Source organism: Micropterus salmoides, unplaced genomic scaffold (genome assembly GCF_014851395.1).
Source record: "Micropterus salmoides isolate LMB-PRFRI ecotype aquatic unplaced genomic scaffold, ASM1485139v1 Ms_hic_scaffold_3386, whole genome shotgun sequence".
NCBI lineage: Eukaryota > Metazoa > Chordata > Actinopteri > Centrarchiformes > Centrarchidae > Micropterus > Micropterus salmoides.
In genome coordinates this window covers 1-21,326 of record NW_024042691.1, presented here as the reverse complement: position 1 = coordinate 21,326, position 21,326 = coordinate 1, and the positions used below count along the sequence as shown (strand labels likewise).

The 21,326-nt window shown below is 40.7% G+C and overlaps 1 protein-coding gene, 1 long non-coding RNA gene and 2 other non-coding genes across 5 annotated transcripts; all 4 read left to right on the top strand.

Annotated features, from left to right (window-relative positions):
* The first annotated feature begins 256 nt into the window (after positions 1-256).
* trnap-ugg lies at positions 257-328 on the top strand. The gene has a single exon. It is a non-coding gene; the product is annotated as a tRNA-Pro (tRNA).
* A 2,799-nt stretch (positions 329-3,127) lies between these two features.
* On the top strand, positions 3,128-3,199 carry trnap-agg. The gene has a single exon. It is a non-coding gene; the product is annotated as a tRNA-Pro (tRNA).
* Positions 3,200-3,719: 520 nt separating this feature from the next.
* LOC119884367 (Bardet-Biedl syndrome 2 protein homolog) lies at positions 3,720-15,472 on the top strand. 2 transcript variants are annotated; one of them, XM_038694792.1, is made up of 18 exons: positions 3,723-3,955; positions 4,468-4,602; positions 4,744-4,971; positions 5,797-5,922; positions 6,254-6,316; positions 6,513-6,590; positions 6,823-6,927; positions 7,117-7,203; positions 7,342-7,477; positions 7,829-7,968; positions 8,782-8,911; positions 9,006-9,177; positions 9,291-9,420; positions 9,566-9,685; positions 9,988-10,125; positions 10,406-10,518; positions 12,659-12,807; positions 13,948-15,472. In XM_038694792.1, exons 2-18 carry the CDS (start codon positions 4,486-4,488, stop codon positions 14,052-14,054), a joined length of 2,139 nt encoding a protein of 712 aa, XP_038550720.1. In that variant the 5' UTR covers positions 3,723-3,955; positions 4,468-4,485; the 3' UTR covers positions 14,055-15,472. The 2 variants fall into 2 exon arrangements, with proteins under 2 accessions (XP_038550721.1, XP_038550720.1); XM_038694793.1 differs by lacking the exon at positions 12,659-12,807 and having other exon boundaries at positions 3,720-3,955.
* Positions 15,473-16,442: 970 nt separating this feature from the next.
* LOC119884366 lies at positions 16,443-18,444 on the top strand. The gene is made up of 3 exons (XR_005440987.1): positions 16,443-16,662; positions 17,678-18,174; positions 18,309-18,444. It is a non-coding gene; the product is annotated as an uncharacterized LOC119884366 (long non-coding RNA).
* Positions 18,445-21,326: the final 2,882 nt, after the last annotated feature.

The following is a 21,326-nucleotide window of genomic DNA, read 5'->3' as shown; positions in this document are numbered from 1 at the left end:
AAATACATATCTTTGGTTAAATATACACTTTGATAATTGTTCATAGTATGTTTAAGTTTGTCTTGCACTTTGCGTATCCGTCGTCTGTCTGAAATGTCAGCTGCTTCATATTGGCGATTATTGGGCTATGTGCTGTTATTCCTCTGAACACCACTAGTGGTGTTGTTCAGTCAGACCATCTCTTAGTCTCCAGTCGGCCACATCATCAGTCTCAGTGGTTCTACCTAGACATGAATGTCTAAGTGTAAAGCATATTGGCTCGTTGGTCTAGGGGTATGATTCTCGCTTTGGGTGCGAGAGGTCCCGGGTTCAAATCCCGGACGAGCCCTCCCTTTTTACCATTGGGATTAAGGATCACAAATGCTGGGAATCAGGACCTTAGTTCATATTAAAAACATAAATTTAACATTGTAAGATAAGATAAGATGTTCCTTCAATAATTCCCCTGGGTGAAATTCAAATTGGCACAGCACAATACACAATAATACAATAAAAGTAGAATCAGTTTACATTCTACGTAGATGTATAAATACATACACAGTATACACTATACTAAATATAATAACCGGAAGCCGGTATCTGTCTGTGTCATTGTTTTAAAAGTCCTCCGTGTTCGCCTGTCCACACTAAAGGCCTTTTCACACATATTATTCATATTCATATAGCTGATAAATCTAGTCATGCAAACGCCCTCCGGTTAATGTCCCGGTAACTGTTCAGTGAACACTTATATTTCAGAGAAGTCACAGACGGCGAGGATCAGTCTCTCATCCATCTTCTTTTTGTGCTGCGCCTCGCATAGGCTACAGAAAGTTCAAGTCAATTAAACTTTGGCAGGGGCGGGCGTGTGCGTGAGACGAGCACAACCGCGAAAGGTTCACGGGACTGTCGCAATGCAGACAGTGAAAGAAGTTAATCAGACCCTGCACTGCACTCTGCCCTTGTCCTTGGCAGTGGCTGCAGAGTACCAGAGGTAAGGATGGATTGATGATGGTAGTGTAGAAGTGCACCATCATTGTCTTTTGCAGATTGAACATCCTCAGCTGCCGCAGAAAGTACATCCTCTGTTGAATCATTCAATCACATATGGTCTGATGGGACAGCAGTGGCCCATGATGACAGCTGGCTTGTTGGTCTAGGGGTATGACTCTCGCTTAGGGTGTGAGAGGTGTGGCTGAAGAAGACTGAACAGACCCATGGTCCTCCCACTTGGCAGCCATCTTGCTAATGCTACTTACATGAATGGGGAGAGAGCCATAACTGCACGTTCACTTGTCAAATGGACATAAAAGCTGCATGTATAGAATCACCAGTAAAAACTGATTTTCACCCCAAAATAAGCTTTAAAAATGATTTTCCCCAACAGTTTTACTTCTACTACACATGCGTGGAAGTAGTGGCACATGCGTAGTAGACCCTTATGTCAGTGGAACCACAGGATTGGCTGAATATGTTTCTCGGCTCGGCTGTTTAATCAAACGTTTGGCGAGCTTTAACACAGCATTCTAGCAGGACGGACGGGATAGCTGTCATCTTTGGCGTTACAGGCTTTCCCTTTAGAGTTGTACTGTGGATTCTTCAAGGGACATGTCTCCTCTTAAATGTCTCTGAGAAGAGCCATGACATTCATGATGACCAACAGTCAGATGCATGATTCAACGACTGTTGTTAAAACTGAGATGCCCAACTACCAATCATCTGACACTTGTGTACAGTAAACATACATAAAATTCAACCTCTGAAGGCAGTTACTGCTTAGATACAATAATGGGTAGCTTAGGGTGCTCATATTTCTCTCTTTTGCTCGGTCTGAAAGCAAAGCGGTTGCGCGAATGTCAGCGTGTCTGGCTGACATCTCTCAGTCAGTGTCTGCACACAAGCTCAATCTTGACATGCTGCTCTTCCTTTCAGAAAAGGCATCAGTTTGACTAGATGAGATGAAGAGTTTAATCACATGTGGTCTGATGGTGCAGCAGTACACCCCGGGGATGGCTGGCCAGTTGGTCTAGGAGTATGATTCTCGCTTAGGGTTCAAATCCCAGCCGAGCCCTCCTTATAACCACTGTCGCTGAAGAGCAACAACATTCATGATAGTTAAGTCAGTTGCATGATACTGTGACTGTTGTTAGAACTCAGATGCTCAATCACTAATTATCTGAACTTGCATGTACAGTAAACATATGTGCAATAAAATCACTGAAGGCAAACACTATTTAAATATAAAAACCTGGTATGCTGAGTAGGCAGTATATTAGACTTATCTACTGCAAAAAATGACATTAATGGGCAATTCAAGTGAAATTAGCAAGTCAGCAATGTCACTCTTCAACTGAACTAATAATTGGTCAACCTCAATGCATCAATGGAGATCAAAAATGAGCAAGCCTAAAAATCCAAATGGCAATAAGCTGGAGAAAACACCTGATCTGTAAAAAGTCCATGAGAACTTTTATCTGTGATGAGACTGTGGTGTATAACATATGTGCATTTGACGCATAACAGTTTAACATAGCACTGTAGCAGCTGGATAGAGGATTAGTGACCTTTTAAGGGGAGAGCAGAGGTCAGTGGTTATGTGGAGACTCAGACCCTTATATGGTGTCTAACAGATGTCTACACTTATCCTATAGAACTTTGCTCTTATATGGATTGGTGCCTTAGTTTGCAGACTCAGACCCTTATATGGTATCTAACAGATACCTAAACATGTCCTATATAAGCTGTGTTTTGATGTACAGAGAGACAGAGGGGTCATCGGGCTGGGTCACTCTCCAAGCTGCTGCAGAGCTTGTAATTGATGCTGAACTCCTTGATGTAATAAACTTTCATGATCAAGAACAGTGTCAAGCGGATTTCTTCTCAACACATCGCAGCAGGAAAAGCGGTTAGTCTAGGGATATGATTCTCGCTTAGGGTGCTCATAATTTTGTCCTTTCCTCAGTCTGAAAGCTAGGAGGTAACGCAAAGCTCTGTGTCTGGCTGACATCTCTCAGTGGATGTGTGTCCTCAAGCTCAATCTTGACAAGCTGCTTTTTCAGCGGAGGCATCTGTTTGACTAGATGAGATGTGTTTGAAGAATTCAATCACATGTGGTCTGATGGTACAGCAGGACCCTCTGACGACAGCCGGCTCGTTGGTCTAGGGGTATGATTCTCGCTTAGGGTGCGAGAGGTCCCGGGTTCAAATCCCGGACGAGCCCTCCTTATAACTCTGGCTAAATAAGAGCAAACTCTCGTAGACATGTTCCGCCCCTCGGTAGCCATCTTGCTAATGCATCCGTGCAGTTATTTCCAAGTTGAAACTGTCAAGACGACCAAAGCTTAGTTTAGTTTTTGTCAGAAGACATCGCGACAAACACGTGATGATCTTAAAGAGAATGATGCATTGCTTTATATTAAATTACCCAATGGAATATCCCATCAGGTGCAAAACTGCTCTAAACCAGGGACACAGCCATAGACTGTATATAAAAACACACAACAAGGTGACAACGTTCGCAGGCACGTTGGAGCAGAAAAAACACCAAGCCAAAACAAATTCACTGAGCACATTCGTAAAGGAGGGTCAGAGGCCAGCTATCTAGGTTAAATACAACCAGAATCTGTTTTGTTTTCAGGTGTTGTGGTTTTACTGTTGACACTGAAAGTACTAGGGGTAACGCCCACCCCTAACTCCTCTGTCACGAATTCAATCTGTTCGCATCTGGTCACCTCTGCTCGCTCATCTATTCTCCTCATAGTTCTATCAAACAGAACTGCTTCCACACACTTTGGTTCTTGGAAAGTTTAGCCAAAATATTTTAATTTGAAAACCGATAGAAAGCGGTTGTTGGCGTGGAATAGCACGTCATTTCCACTGCGTTGTCGTCATGGGTTGTCACGCAATCCAGCTAGCTCATTAGCCGGCTAGCTCATTTTAACCAGAATCCAACACTTGCAGTGGAGTCGGAGGCCAGGTAAGATTGTTTGCACAAAAACAATGATCTCGTTTGTTTTTGTGTCTTCGGTAGTTTTGAGTTGTTTCCTGTCGGCGGCATTAAAGTGTTGAACGTTATCTAACGTTAGTCATGCTAGGCTTGCAAGGAAATGAAGGCAAACATATACCGTTAGGCGATTTTATTTCTTCCAAATGTTCGATTTTGAACTTTGTGTTAATGCAGGTGTTACGATATGTTAAAGAGCCATGTCCTTTTATTGTATAAATGATATTCTTGTATAGCAAACGGCGGGGAGATTAGTCAGATGAACAGCTTTAGCTTGCCACTCCTTGTTGCTAGGCAACATGACTCCACTGGAGCCTGAGATAAAGCCTGTAATTACATTAGTGTAGCAAAATCACGCATTGCCACGGCATGCTGCTTTGCTCATGTGCCTGTTTAGTCAGTCTCCAAATGCCCGAAAAGAAGTGAAATAATACATTGCTGTCGCTGTCTGTCTGCGTGTCTCTTCTTGGCTCTTGTCTGATTAGGGATATACAGTAGGCACTATGTTGGTCCCCATATTCACTCTGAAGCTGAACCACAAGATCAACCCTCGCATGGTGACTGTTGGGAGATTTGATGGAGTCCACCCATGCCTTACAGCTGCCACACAGGCTGGAAAGGTGAGGGAAGTTTGAACTGTTCCAACATAATAGTGGCGAATTCTTAACATTCATTCATAGCATGGTCGTTGTCTTGAGTACATGATAATCCTTCCTTACTTTATATATAAATATTTATACTCTTCTGTTTCTCTTTATAAGGTTTTTATCCACAACCCGCATGCTCGTGGTCAGAGGCCTGTGGCTCACCGACTGAGCCAGAGCACCCAGGACTCAGACATCTCTCTGCTCAACATCAACCAGGCAGTCACTTGTCTGACGGCAGGAACGCTGGGACCAAACACCACTGGGGACACACTGTTGGTGGGATCCCAGACCAACCTACTGGCCTATGATGTCCATGACAATGCTGATATTTTCTACAGAGAAGTGAGTGGAGCTGAGGAGAATAAGGGGAGTGATAACTTTGGATGTAATGGTGGATGCTACCACAAATGGAGTTTTTAAGAAATACTAATTACAATGAAAATATTTGCAGCATAGATGTAAACACTTTTTCTTTTAAATGCATACCCGGGTCTTTCCACCCTGTCTGATTCATTAATTTTATTCATTTAAGCACTCAGCTCCCTAGTATTCCTCAAAGTATTTGTTTTTAGCAATGTTGTGGTGTAAAATGTCCAACCCCCCCCCAAAAAAGTGTCTAGTGTTTAGGGTACTAGGGTAACACTAGAGTATTACCTTTTTAATTCACGGTATGCTGGATGGAAGCGATAGTGGGCACTTGTGTGTTCCTATTTGACCTCATGATTGCACTGTTGTCACTATGTCACTATACAGACACGATGAAAAAGTTTGTTTATATTAGCTTACTGTCACAGTAACATGATGGTGCAGCACCTGGGTGTCAGGTATAGTGCAGAGCAGCACTTTCTTTGATGACAGTAATGCTGGAAATAAAGATATATCTAATGATAATGATCGAAGGATTTTGGTTTTGTGCCGTTTATGAATCTGATTATTTAAAAGCAGAACTTGAGCATGACAATGATGTAGCTAGCACACATGACAGGAGCTTTGAAAAGGACAGTGGTCAAGATAGCCCACGTAGCGGCCCCAAGATAAGTTAGAAAAGAAGTGCCACAAATACACAAAGGTGATGGATGCTCTGAAAGTCTTTTGTTTGTCCTGAAACAGACGTGCTTTTGTTGAGGATCTGTTTCTGTTGTTTCTGTTTCTTCTGTGTGGGTGTAGGTGACGGATGGGGCGAATGCTATTGTGTTGGGGAAACTCGGGGACATCCCGTCTCCTCTTGCCATTATTGGAGGGAACTGTGCCTTACAAGGCTTTGACTATGAGGGCAACGACCACTTCTGGACGGTAAGAAAAGCAATATAACACACAACTCATGATATAGTGACACTTACATGAAATTTTCCCAGTGATTTCTGAAACTGAATGTTGAAAACCTTTAAGGTTTAGCCATTAGTCCTGAGCTTGTTGTTAATAGCATATTTCTGTATACCCAACCATATTCTAGCCACTAATTAGACAAGAACATTTGCCCAATGTATTTGATTAGGCCTATTCAATTTACATTAGTAGATAACCATATTTTTGTATCTACGATTATTTTCAATCCATGAATGAACATTCCTTCAAATGGCAGAATCAGCTAAATTAATGTAGTCATGAACTATTTTGTTATTAGGTAACTGGAGATAATGTCAGATCTCTGGTGCTCTGTGACTTCACTGGAGATGGGAAAAATGAGGTAAGTCTCAGCTGGCTGACAGTCTGATACACATGCTGTGTGGCCTCTCTCTTGTTTTCTATATCTCTCTACTTCAACAGTGTTTACAGTTGTGTTTGAACTATAGCCATGAGTTAAATGAAAGATTCATTCACATTAATATGGTAATTTGTTCATTAAAAAACACGCTGTCATCTATTGCATATTGTGTTTACAGCTCCTGGTAGGATCGGAGGACTTTGACATCAGGGTATTCAAAGAGGATGAGCTTGTGTCTGAAATGACTGAAAATGAGGTATGGATTTCACTCTTTTTAAGCTTGTTGACTCCAGAGAAAATCTATACTGACAACAGTGTGCCTTTTAAATGCTTTAAATTATGTTTTATACAGGGAACAGTGCCGCAATTATGATTTGTAATCTCATTACTACTCTTATCTTGTGGATTATCATATCTGTCTTGTGGTCTACTGGAGCAGAGTAATATTTTTGACAAGACATGCTATCCCTCTGTCCTTCTCCATATAGACCGTAACATCGCTGTGCCATATGCATGGCAGCAGGTTTGGCTATGCCCTGGCTAATGGCACGGTGGGAGTTTATGACCGCACCGCCCGCTACTGGAGGATTAAGGTACCCTCTGGTTTTTCTACTGACAGCTTCAGCTCTGTCCCTCCCTTCTCTATCTGTTGTCATGCACACTGTCCGATGATTTGTTACATGTCCGGAACGATTTGAACCAGCATGAGCATGATATTTTAACACTCCGCACTCTTTAGGAGCTATATATACAAACACACATGTTTTTCTCCCCCCATTCAGTCCAAGAATCACGCAATGAGCATCCATGCCTTTGACCTGAATGCTGATGGGGTGGTGGAGCTTATCACTGGCTGGTCCAATGGAAAGGTCAGCACACAACATGGCAGGCTAGAAACAGCCTGTCACACTTGGGACATGGGATATGTCACAACACAACAGATCATTAATTTCTATTGTATCTCTAGCTTCTCTTTTGTCTTTGATCACATTCGACTTATATTTCAGATTGATGCTCGTAGCGACCGCACAGGTGAGGTCATTTTCAAAGACAACTTCTCCTCTTCTGTGGCTGGAGTGGTGGAGGGAGACTACCGGTTGGATGGACAGAAACAACTTATCTGCACCTCCGTAGAGGGAGAAGGTATGTTGTTTGGATGTGTGTGCCTGTATGTTTTCTGCGTGTGCGTATGCATATGAGAAAACATGTTGGAACTGGTTGAATTTTAATGTGTGTCAATGTGTGTGTTCCTGGATAAATGCTTTGACAAAAATCTATTGCTGTAAACTAAATACAATTGCCCCCAGCAGGATCAAAAATGTCCAATTCCTCAATACTTCAGTTAATGTATTGATTCCACACAAAAACAAAAAGACAAAATTCCTGTTAGTGCAGTTGAGACAAAGCATGCAAACATGCTAATGGTGATTTGGGAGAATTGACCCTTTAAGTTTGGATTAGGATCTCATCAATGTAAACGTGTGTATCTTGTAGTCCGTGGTTACCTGCCAGCCAGTAAGGACCTTAAAGGAAATCTTATGGACTCCAGTGCTGAACAGGACCTCATTAGAGAGCTCAGCCAGCGCAGACAGAATCTGTTGCTGGAGCTACGCAACTATGAAGAAAATGCCAAGGTAACATTTATTCAGTAATTTATTCATTTATTATTTAGTTTAGTGTAACATTTTTTTTCAATGTTATTTCTTAATTGCTTATGCCTCAAAAGTATAGATAATGGGTATTATTCCACACGAACTTGCTTTTATGACCAGGACAGTGATATTTTGAATTTAATTACTTATTACTAACATGGACTTTGCCTCAGACACCTCAGACTTTGCCTCAGACAGCTTAGGGAAGAAGTCTTGAGGGTATCTGAAGGCTTCCTTCCAGGAACAAAAACTGTGTTACATAATGTAATCAGTAATTTATTTATTTATATCATACGTGATACCTTTTGGTTCTTGACAATAGGGCTGGGCAATAAAACAATAATGATAATTATCACAATATAATTTTCCTCAATAACAATATTATAAATGTTCAAAACATATCGTCAGTAAATATTTGGTTTAATTAATTTGAATATATTCATCTTACCTTTGAGATTGTCATTATAATAGGCAGCATATTTATCTCACACTGGGATTCTCATGCTTACACAAAAGCGGCTTGCCATAATGATTGCCAGCATCACCCTTAGGCCAAAAAACTGAAAAAGCCATGCAAACGTCTTAACACTTTCATGTTCACTTCAGGTCACTCATTTGATTGATTCTTGTAATCTGTTTTTGTTTGAAACACTTTACATTTTTTTTTATTATATTTTAGCCATATCCCTGTTTGTTTCAGAGATAATAGACTTCATATAAATCATCGCAGGATTCTTTGTTGACATTTGGCTGTACATTGTATGTGCATCAACACAAACTGTACATTTGTTGCAGGGTGTGTCAGAGACAAACAGTGGGATGGGTGTCATACCAGCCAACACTCAGCTCCAGACAGCACTGTCAGTGAGACCTGCTGCAGAGGCCCAAAAGGCCCATGTAGAGCTCAGCATTTCAACACCAAATGGTAGAGTGTTTTAGCACTTACGTAAGAATATCAAGCATGTCAAGGACTGACTGAATTCTCATATGTCCTTCAATCTCTTATTTATCCTCTCCAGAAACCATTATCCGTGCAGTGCTCATCTTTGCAGAGGGGATATTTGAGGGGGAAAGCCACGTTGTCCACCCCAGCGCCCAGAACTTGTCAGGCTGTGTCCGAGTCCCCATTGTCCCCCCAAAAGACATACCAGTAGATCTGCACATCAAAGCCTTTGTTGGAGGGAAAACTAGGTGTGTAAGACAAGTTATCATATAATCGTTGTATATTTCATCCCATGTAATTAACCTCTACTTTGTTTTCTGCCCCCCACACTGCCTTCTTTGCATTTCCTTTCTTTTCCCAGTACCCAATTCCACGTGTTTGAAATCACTCGGCAGCTGCCTCGTTTTTCCATGTATGACATCACAGTTGAACCCTCAGCCGCTCTGCCCACTGGAAGGGTCGCCTTCAGCATCAACGACCGACCACAGCGGGTAGGCTGTCGATGTGTCTTTCAAGAAGACAGAACAATGGGATATGTGCTTCTGATTAGTCAAACAGCATGTTCAAGCCAATAACATGCTGAGATATGTATCTAATTGTTTACATGTGCACACGTTTGTGTGTGTGTGTGTATAGGTGGTGATGTGGCTGAATCAGAACTTCCTGCTTCCCGAGGGAGTAGACAGTCCTGACGTCACTTTCAATTCACTAAGAGGAGGGGGACTGTTGTCCATCAGCATGGCCAGCAATGGACAGGTACGAATAAGACAAAAACAACAACAACCGCAATAAAAAATACATTGAATAAATTACGACAATGATGGACATTAAAATCTAGTATTTAAAGATAAAGGGTTTGCATTGTGCATACTTAAGCTAACTTTTTTTTGTTCTCATAAAGGGAAATGTGAATATGTAAATCATTTACATATACACTACCTTATCATGAATAAGCAAAACAGATATGTTAATTTGCACAAAGTTCCAATAGCCCATGGCATTTCCTTTTAAAGCTACTAAAATTAGTCAGTTAATTAATCTCTAATCTGCCCAATCAGATCACTCTGAGAACCGACGACATCGACCTGGCGGGAGATTTGGTCCAGTCACTGGCCTCCTTCCTGGCAATCGAGGACTTGTCAGCAGAAGCAGACTTCCCCGGATACTTTGAGGAGCTACGCAGTACACTCACTGAGGTTTGGCCTTAATCAGATTGAAACCTGTCAGAAACAGTTTTCGCTGTTTATTCTACCTTCTGTCCATTGTGATGCGCACATTGACTTTTATGACTACGACTTTGACTACAAAGTGGAGAAAGTCAGGGAGCACATGAGGAATCACTTTTGTTTTTTTGTCCAGAAAGAGAATTCAGTGACTCCGGTTTGTTTTGAACGCGAGCTAAAAGTTAGGAGAGAAGTATCATTGAGTCGACGCAGCAGAAAGTTTAATATTGAGTCTGAAATGTCTGTGTGCTAGGTGGACGAGTTCCATTCCGTCCACCAGAAGTTAACTGCAGCTATGGCCGACCACTCCAACTACATCAGGAACATGCTGGTGCAAGCAGAGGACGCTCGCCTTATGGGTGACATGTGAGTGGTCACAATATGCATACAGTACCCCTTTTATATAGTGACAGTAGTTTAAACTGCTTTCATTTATAATCCTTGTATGTAAAATACAGGCAACACATCAGCAGACATATTTACATGTCATAGTGTACAGTCACATTTCTCAAATCATCCTTAACATTTGCAAAACAGTAAGTCCATTTCTCGAAACAGGTCGTACAAACAGCACCACATAGTGGATTACCTGCAAAAGCCCATAATTTGCTCAAACTCATTAGTCTACCTCTCAAAAGTAAATATCAGTGAACCTGACTAATCCTTGTGTCATTGTTTACAAAGAAGATAGTCAGAATCTTTAGCTATGTTGTGAATACAACAGTGTACTGCAAACTGTGGGTATGGTTTTAATGACGATGATGGGGCAATGAGGCACTTTTTCTCTCCGACATATTTCAATTTCAACGGTATGAAGTTAAACATTGCAAGAGATTGGACAGGATTCACAGTTACACTTTGTTTTGTGCTACACATTTGATGACGGAGCATGTCATTGTGATACATAAAAGAAAAAGACAAGACAGCACTGCATAGCACAATGGAAAAAATTTACAAGTTTATAAATGTAATAATGGGAAACACCTCTTAAGAGTTTTTCTCAATCACTTTGGCACAATCGTCGAACTTTGTTAAACTTTGTGACTATTTATATGAACATAAGGTCAGTTGTTCACATGACTATAGTATTTTATAATTGCTTTGGCACAAAATGCACTGAGGAAAACCTTCAGATCAAATTACTTTGCATTTGTTTGCTGTTGAATCATATTTCTCTCAAATGCAATTATACACATGTACATTGTGTAAATCCCTACATGCTAAATAGAGCGACCAAAACTCACAATAACCTGTCACGCATTATATAAGATGCATAATTAGTTATGTAATAGTGTTGTTAAAGTTGTCAGGAAGACTCAGGCTAGATGGGGAACAATTTAATTTCCTCACAACTTAGCGCAACCAAACGCAACTGCTGTTCAATTTACAGCATACTGCAAGGGTAAGACTCAGTGTTATAGCTGTGGAATATTGAGCATGCAGAGACAGACGGTGACAAGAGTCTGCCTGTGCAAGAGGTATGGTGAGGAGGAGAGGGGGGCACAGAGGATGACGAAGAGCCTGAGAAAGGCTGAGATACAGGCAAAAATTACAGACCATGTAATCAACTAAGTAAGACAGAGGCTGGTCGAAGAGTGCAACCTAATCTGGGCCGGTCCACAGTGTCGTCAAATAAATGTTTTGTTGAAAGTATAGTGTGTGCCATGGCTGGCATCAAGTCAGCTGCCTAAGAATACAATGTTAGCAATTGGACAGTATTACATAGTGGGTAGTTATCAACCTTTGAGAGTGCACTGTCTGTCATTTGACAAGATGTCTTTGCATTTTGACTGTCTTGGTCTAAGCAATGATAAGAGAACCAGTATAAAACATTGTAATCAACATGACATAAGCAACTGAGAAATAGAGGAAACAGCAGACAGTTGTACATAATCAGTTGCATAAATGTGTCAAAGCATTTTGTTCAAAAGTATGAGAAATTGCTTTTATGATGTTCACAAGTGACGAGACGATGTGGAGGTTGAACATGTAGTTTTGAGAATTTGAGTTCTGATCTGAAAAATGTACCAGGGCGCTTGAGAATAATTGAAATAACATTTCTGATGGTTGGATGCCATTTAGGTCAGCCACTTACAGAGCCGTGGTATTGTGCCAGCTTGTTTAAGAGCATCAAAAAGAGAGCGGCATCATTACTGCATCATGTTACTGGGCTTTTTCCACTATGATAATTCCAGATGTCTGCTGTGAACACGGTCGATTGGATTGCAAAAACTCTAACTACTGACTTCTGAAACAAAAGAGCAATTGTTATCAAAAACATGAAGAACACATACAAATAGTTGCCAGTTCATTATGTATCTGGCTAAAACTAATGCAGCAGTCTTCCTACCTTCATGAAGGTTATAATGTTAAGCATATATTTCACCATAAGTTGATAAGACTGATATATATAGTCTTTTTTTAACGTAGGACCAACTCACTCTTCATCTTTCTCTCCCTCTCTTCCCAATACTTTCTCTCTGATTTTCTCTCTTGCCCTCTGTAGGACAACTACAAAGAAGCGTTACAGAGAGCTGTACGACCTAAACAGAGATCTGATCAACGAGTATAAAATCCGCTCTAACAACCACAATGCACTACTGGCCTGCCTCAAGTCTGTCAACCAGGCCATACAGCGGGCTGGTAGACTCAGAGGTAGGCCACTGTGTGTGTGCGTGTGAGTGCATGTGTATGTGTAAGATACACTGTAAAAACCACAATTCCTTCACAACAGTATTGTATGTGGGCTGGCTGGCTGGCTTTAAGTCAAGCCTGTTGTGTAGGAGAGAGTGGATGTGCAAGTCAGGGATTGTCTGGGACAATCAATATTATTGTAGGTGGGTAGTTTTTTGGAATGTAGTGCATGTGTGTACCTGGATTCAGGTATGTTTCTTCTCTCAAGTCTTTGCCAGCACAAATTTATTTAGCTCCAAAGCTTTTGCACATTAGTGAATATTAAAAGCTTTGCTGATGTGGGTAAGGGACTACATATATATTTTTTAATTTAATTTATTTAAATCACAGCACTGTTAGAGTGCTTGCAAAGAATGTGAAATATCTGTGTTTATGCACTGTCTGGTCACAAAAAGCAGTCTGTTTGTTAAATCATATTATTAACATGGTTTAAGCCAGTTTAATGCTTTGGAGAGTACTTGAGTATGGCTGGAAACAACCTTTTTTGGTAACAATATGTAGCGTATTAGGTATGAAAAGAGTTTCGTCTTAGCAGGGAAACAACACTCATGACATGACATGTTGCCATTTTTTTATGCTGTCTTCTTTAGATGTGGCTGGACTGTAGTGGAACTGGCACAACCTCTGGTTAAAAACATATTGCTTTAAAACATTAACAAGCAAATTTCTGCAAATTACTCACATTCAGCCATTAAAACATTTATTTTGTCCATGACAGTGATGCAAGTAACATCAATAATATGTATTCAACAGTAATAACAAAGTATGTACTATGTAGGGAGATCTAGGGATGTAGTCAACCAAATAAATCTTGGTCGACTGAAATTCTACCTACTCTTTGACCATTTGGTCAATGAGAGGGGGATGTTAGATCTAGACTTCAAATGAGACTTAACATTCACACACTTTCTCTTGACTGTCCCTCAATATTACAACATTAGTTCACATCGCACAGCCTGTGCCCCACAACTTCTTAACGCCAAGTTCAACAGGCTAACCTACAAAATCAACAGTAAATGTGTGTTATGTGTTGTTACATCTTGCATACCTGTCTCGTCTCCTCATATTAATCTGTCTGTCACTGCTCCCCCTTGTCTTCAGTGGGTAAGCCCAAGAACCAAGTGATCTCTGCCTGTCGAGACGCTATCAAGAGCAATAACGTCAATGCACTCTTCAGGATCATGAGAGCTGGCACTGCATCCTCCTGAGAGTAGAGGCAGCGGGAATGCAGAAATGGACAAACGGATTGGAATGAGAACGACGGTCACAAGCACAACTGATCAGTACTGTCATGTTGAATGAACTTCGCCTGTTTTAAACACTGCACCAGCAAGGGTGTCTCACCAGTGAGATGAACATTTTGAAATGAAAGGCAGAAGACACTAAGACTGTGATTTGGGGACGCCGTTGTAGCCTTAATCTATCTTTTTCCATGATTTAGGAATAAGCAACAGCCTGGCAGCAACATTTGGCACCAGCTCCATAATACTTTTACTGCTAGCTCACGGAAATAAAACGCTCACCACAGGCTTAGTGCACTGGTAATCATCCATCTCAGTCTAGCTGTGTGGCTGTTTGGAAGAGCTTGATTTAGTGCAGTTACAGCTTAGGTAGATAATTGTCAATATGAATGTAGGAGTCAGCAGGCAAGAGCGACACAAGAGCTGCGACGCTCCCCATACTGATTCTCCAATGCAACAGAACAAAGATGGCCTCAGTACAGTGAGAAAATTTAATTATTTGATCGGAAATATTCAACATATTGCTGCTGTCTGAAACTCGTGCAAAACAAAGTTTGTGTTTTTCTCCAGTTACACGCTCACATATAGTGTGATAGAATCAGTACTTAAGAGTTAAGAAAGAAAGAGTTAAGCCTAATGTCCGATGAACATACTAGAGGGGTTCCCGGGTGATGTTGCACATGTGTCTAAGAGATGTTTAAACTTCAGAAAAGTCATCCAAACTGTTTTCCCCAAAGACACGAGGGTTTAGAGAAAATGACTAGCTGCTGGATCAGCATCCTGAACTGTTTAATTCAGCTGATGCAGTGATGTTTAGAGAGAGCACAGCTGGAGCAAGACAGACAGCAGCTTCCTGCCAGACAGTCGTGCCATTGGAAGTCACTGGTGGCCCTGATAGTTGTGTGTCAGGTCGCTCAGACTCAGGTCTCTGCTCCCAGCTGTTGTGTGTTTGTGTGCTGTTTGTAGCCAAAGAAAACTCTTTTAAATTAATGAATGTCACATAGGACCAGTACTGTGTGTTGAACTTGTTTACCTTTTGTAGATTGTACACAGAGATTGTAAATGTAAGTTTGCAGAAACCATCACTAAATGAACATGTGTTTTAAAAGGTTGTGTAACCGTTATTGTTGCAGTTTTATAAGGGCATGATGTCATTCTCAGACAAGTTGGCTCGCTCAGCTGTTTATTCTGAGTGTACCGCTGATGGATTTGAACATGGAAGTTAGAATTAGTGTGTATTTGAAAAGTATCTGGTGTTGTAAGAGTCCAGTTTTCTACCACATACGCCTCTTCTCAAAGACAGCAGCACATAACGGTGAAAAGAAAGGGGAATAAAGTTAATATTAATCATTTTGTATAACTTTAAATAAAAAACATTAATGTGGTGTTTTTGGAAACTTATGGATCCCATCTAAAATGTAAGATCAAGTTCTGCAAGAGAACAAAGCCTGGCGGCACAGTATGAGCTTAAAGTGATGGGACATTGCTTCCAGTTTTTGGACATACATCAGCAATGTAGGCTGGGCTGCTTATTATTCTGGAGGGTGTTTACAAAAGTCTCTCCTCTCTTTTCTTTCTTCTGCTACCATCCTCCCCAGTTGCTGTGTTGGCATCTGGCGTGAAGTTGCTTTGCGCGAGTTTACGTCACGTGGTCAGTTTGAAGCATGAAGATGCTGCGTTCAGATGCTCTTCGTTAGCTCCCTCTTCTGGCTACCAGCGCATAGTCTCATATCTAGTAGCTACATCTAGCAACCTACTTTGGATTGACAGACTAATGAGGTAACAGTGGGGAATTCAAATTCAAATATTTGTCAGGCAAGATACGACTTTTGTGATTTATATCAAAATTATGTGATTTGTGATTTATCAAATCGATTTATATATATATATATATGTGTGTGTGTGTGTGTGTGTGTGTGTGTATGTTGGCGTGGTGATGGTGCAGTGGATAAGACACATGCCTTTGGTGTGTGAGACCCGGGTTTGCATCCACTGTGAGACACTTAACCCCTAGTTGCTCCAGAGGCGTGCGACCTCTGACATATATAGCAATTGTAAGTCGCTTTGGATAAAAGCGTCAGCTAAATGAATAAATGTATTCCTATTTTATAATTGCTCATAATTGTTCACAATGTTGGTTGTGGTAACAAAAGTCACTTTTCTCACCTGTTTTACACAGACGTTAAAACTGACAACAAGCAGTATTAGTATTTCCTGAATATCTGAGCCCATATGAAGAAAACTCATTAACTGTAATGTTTTCAAAAATGAATTTGTACTTTTCAACACATTTCGTTGATAGTAGAGATATTTCCCACAGCACTTGAAGGCAACCATGAGCGCAGCTCATACACACGGGCTCAGCGCCAGGAAAACTCTTCTGTCCTACCTCGCAGACTCATGAATACAGCATCTGGACAGCCCTCTCCTCTCTTTTCACTGGATCGCTGTCTTTGGAAACTGGAAATCAGTTTCCTCTGTGTGTTCGTGTGCAGAGTTGAGCCTGTCTGTGTTGCACTTTCAGGCATCCACGGCACAGATGTTTTCACTTTGACCTCCTCCTCTGTCTTGCCTGGTAAGTATGAATGATTTACATTAATGAGGGGACATTTCACACGTATTATGATTATAAAGCCAGGCTTGTTGTTGATAGGCTACTGCACGATATGCGGAATATATATATATATATATATATTGAGATATTGGTTCAGCCTGCTTTCTGTTTCTGTGTTAATTGCGCGAGAGGTTTGCGACAGTATCGGTCGCGCTTGTCTGGAATTTGTGCTCTGTGACAGAGTCAAAGAGCTGATTAAACTGTAACATATATACAAAAGCAAATTTTCTATGTCAGCAATAATGGGTGACTTTCAGGGATATGAATGTTGGGACACGGTGTTCTTTGAAGAAATAGTTGGTAGCTACCCTCATCATGTTTACTTACATAAAACCCTCCCCCTCCTAAAAGAAGTTTTGAATCGGTATGTGACTCAAGAAATATACACACATATTACATATTAGAGATTTGCTACTTGATCAGCAAGCAATAGCATATTGTATTACTTTAAATTCATGACATGTTTGTCCTCAAGGAGTTACTACTTTGACCAGCTGCAGGCCCTATGTTCAACTATTCACTATTCAACCAAATGTAACCAGTTTTAACAAAGATGCTAATATCTGTGTGACCTCCAAATTACCAAAACCATGCTGTTGAGAAGTAAATAAGCACTGTGGATGGGAAAGTAGATGATTTGAGTGTCTATTCTTCTCTACACTGCATCATATTTGCCCTTTTTTTTGCCACAGGGACATATTTAAGAAGAATCTGCTGAATTGATTTATGCCACAAAGGGAGATTATTTTATTGCATTGCACAAGATGAGAGAGGGCTTCAAAGTAGACAACCAGGCCAGTTTATCTTCCTTAGTAGAGCAAAATAATGGAGGAAAGGACAAGTGGCAATATCCTCATTGTAAAAAGAAGCACCAAAGTTGATGTAAATTGTGTTACATTGCAATTCCCAGTTATTTCCTGCCTGTTGTCCCTGTTTGATCCCTGATTGTTGATGTTTTGTTGTTGGTGTTGTCTAGAATGCCCCCGCCCATTTGGTGCCCTTAGAAGAAGGGGAGGATGGAGACAGACAAGATGGCCATCCACTGATATGAGTGATACAGGACCAACTCACTCTTAGTTACTTTTCACCCAGTGCAACAGTACATGCCTGACCACTAAGAGAAAAAAGAACAGCAGGGATGTATTTTTACAGGATACAGTTTGAGGTGATATTTAGCACTGCAGTAAAGAGCAGCAAGGAAAATCACCACATATCTTCATCAAATAGAGGATCAGCCTGCAAACCCAAATTGTCTCCTAGCTGTGGATTGGTCTCAACAGCTGTCTGAAAAGCAGCATGAACTGCAGCGGCCCCTTTCCAGTGCATTCCTGTTCAATACCAAGCTGAAGTATGTGTCTTCAGAAGATGCTGAGGAAGATGGTGACCATGAGGAGGATCCTCCACGTGAAGGGAGATGTGATTTGCACGATGCTGCTACTGATACTATTCTGTCTGCTGCTCTATGCACGCCAGGTGAGGATGGAACCACTCACAGCATAGGAAGGGTTAGATCAAGATTTTGTACATTTCTAGACAATATAACCCCCTCCTTCTTGAAAAGTACTTCCTCTTACCATGTTCCATCAAATCCCACCCATGTTTTCCAGGTTGTGCTCTCCTCTGGGTGGGACAGACCTGTGTGGAAGCTAGAAGTTCATGGCTCTACCAGCTCCAGCAGGACCCTACTGGGCGCCAGTGGGGCCAAAGTAATCCCGGAGTCTCCAGTGGTATGACCTGATCTAATTCAAGTTAATAATAATGACAATTTGTTAGTCTGGCCCTTATTTATAAGATTAGGGAAGTTCACATCCCATATAAGTATATGATGCTCTGTGTGCTGTATGTACATGCAGAGTGCATTAATGTATGTACACACAGTATGTTTGTGTTTATGTTTGTGTGATTGTCCATCTGTGCTGATTCACAGAGGCACACATTTCATCATGAACCATGAAGAGATTAACAAAGTGAAACAATATAAACAGAAATGAGGATACTATTTTTCTATGTCGTGTTTTTTCGCTTTCATATTTCTGTTTATTACTTTGATGTTCCGAGAAGCATTTTTGCAGATACATTGATACATTTGCTCATTAAGATGACATTTACATGTTATAATCATTATATCAATTATATCATTTCTCCTGATTACCAGTTCACTCCAGACCTTCAGAGCCACAGCTGCCTCTCTGCAAGCCCCAGGACAAGTCTAAACCTCCTCAGGCCAAGTCCAAACCTCAGGTCAAATCAAAGGGGAAATCCACGTTGCGACGGAAAAATGTTGTGCCGACTAAGGCGGCTTGCAAGGCCCTTCCCACAATGCCACCATTTGACTTTGAAGGCTATCTGAAGAAAAGGATAACAGAGACTTTAAGCTGCTCATAGACCAGCCAGAGAAATGTCACATCATAGGAGCAGACAAAGAAGAAGGAGGAGGAAGTAAAGGGTCTACTAAGCCTCCCTACATGCTCATTGCAGTAAAATCTATCGCTGCAGATTTTGATAAACGTCAGGTAAAATATGCCATGTTGTATGTAGGCCTTTGCCTTTGTAAATTAGCTGTGATTCACTACATAAATTAGGCTGTATTCTTTTGTACAATACAGTTCAAGGTTTCTTTTAAGTTTAAAGTTGCTAAGTTAAAGCAGATTGAATTGCTATTGCTCCCTCAGCATTATCGCCTAAGCTGAGATCTTGTTGTTGCTTGTTGTTCCAGCCTTTACTGTTTTAGTTCACTCTCACTGCAGTGTTGTTTTTCAGCCGCAACCAGCAGCTGTTCATTAAAATGTTCTGATAAAAAATTAACTGCCCAGCACTGAACAGAAGACAGGCAAAATTAGCAACTAGCTTGTGAACACAGTGGATCATTTAGTAGCTAAAGAGCCAGATATTTCCCTCAGGGGATGGTGGAGACCAAAACCAGAGCTAAAAATAGAACAAATGTTGGACTTACAATTGTCTGGTGGACATAAACATATCTCCAAATGTTGCTCCGTGTCAGCTCAAAATGTAAATACGTGATTGTTTGCTAATGTGCTGCTCACAATTGGGCATATGAAAGCAGGTTTAACTTGAAGGGGACCAATTATGCTTTTTCATATTTTGTGGCATTTCTATAATGTTACAAACTCAGATGTTCATGTTAAACATAACCAAAGCTTCAAATGAGGTAAAAGTATTTAAAAGAAATCCCTGTTAGCCAAAACCTCAGAAATCCCCCTGTTCTGAATGCTCTGTTTTAAACAGTTTTTTTCTACCAACGGCTCAGAATGATGTCATTCCGAGCTGGATTTCCATATATGTCATTTGCTCCAGGCAGAGAATGCTGCCCACGCCACAAAGGAACATGCAGCCCCAACCCTGTGGCAACCTTCAATCTCAAAACGTTTTGCACTGGTTTGCAATGTTTTCAGATTGAACGACTTGTTTTCCTTGGTACATTTTGTCGCCGCTGTACTCGCCCCTGGTAAGGCAAGGCAAGGCAAGTTTATTTGTATTGCACATTTCAACAACAAGGCAACTCAAAGTGCTTTAAATCAGACATAAAAGCAACACAGGAAAATTGAAAAAATAAAACACATTATAAAACCAGGATAAAAAACAGGGTAAAACAGGACAGTAAAAGTTAGAGTGCAGTGTACAATCAGGGCACTGAAAATCTAAAAACAAAGAAAAAGAAAACTGGACATTACAGTGCAGTGAAAGGTACCAAGGTACCAATCTACCACTTTAATTTAATTGAATTAAAACAGTGGTAAAAGAAAAGTCTTCAGTCTTAATTTAAAACTGACAATTTCAGCAGACCTGCAGTTATCTGGGAGTTTGTTCCAGATATACGGAGCATAATAACTGAACGCTTCTCCATGTTTAGTTTTGACTCTGGACAGAAAGCAAACCTGCCCCAGATGACCTGAGAGGTCTGGATGGTTCATAACGAAGCAGAAGATCAGAAATGTATTTTGCCCTAAACCATTTAGTGCTTATAAACTAACCAGGATTTTGAAATCAATTCTTTGACATACAGGAAGCCAATGTAAAGACCTCAGAACTGGAGTGATGTGATCCACTTTTTGGTCTTAGTGAGGACTCAAGCAGAAGCGTTCTGAATCAACTGCAGCTGTCTAATGGATTTCTTAGGGAGCCCTGTAAGGACACCGTTACAGTTGTCGAGTAGACTGAAGATAAATGCATGGAAAAGTTTCTCCAAGTCCTCTAATCCTTGATATATTCTTCAGGTGATAGTATGAGAGTCCATGACTACACCAAGATTTCTGGCTTGGTTTGTGGTTCTTAACATTACCGATTGAAGCTGAGCACTGACTTTCAATCACAAAACAATAACTTCAGTTTTATCTTTGTTCAATTGAAGAAAACTGGCATTTGTATAATGTTACAATGTCAGATGTTCATGTTAAACATAACCAAAGCTTCAAATAATGAGGTAAAAGTATTTAAAAGAAATCCCTGTTCAATACAGTACTGCTCAATACAGTCACTCAGTGCCTGTATGGGATCATAGTCCCCTGGTGAAATGGTTTGTAAATCTGTGAGTCATCTGCATAATTATGGTAATATTTGTGTGTTTTATAATCTGAGCCAGTGGAAGCATTTAAATGTTAAACAAA

Bases quoted from the DNA above. Each gene is read 5' to 3' on its own strand.
- LOC119884367 (XM_038694792.1), top strand. From the start codon at position 4,486: ATGTTGGTCCCCATATTCACTCTGAAGCTGAACCACAAGATCAACCCT. The intron at 4,972-5,796 runs GTGAGTGGAGCT...GTGTGGGTGTAG, and splicing joins CTGATATTTTCTACAGAGAA to GTGACGGATGGGGCGAATGC. The intron at 6,591-6,822 runs GTATGGATTTCA...TTCTCCATATAG, and splicing joins CTGAAATGACTGAAAATGAG to ACCGTAACATCGCTGTGCCA.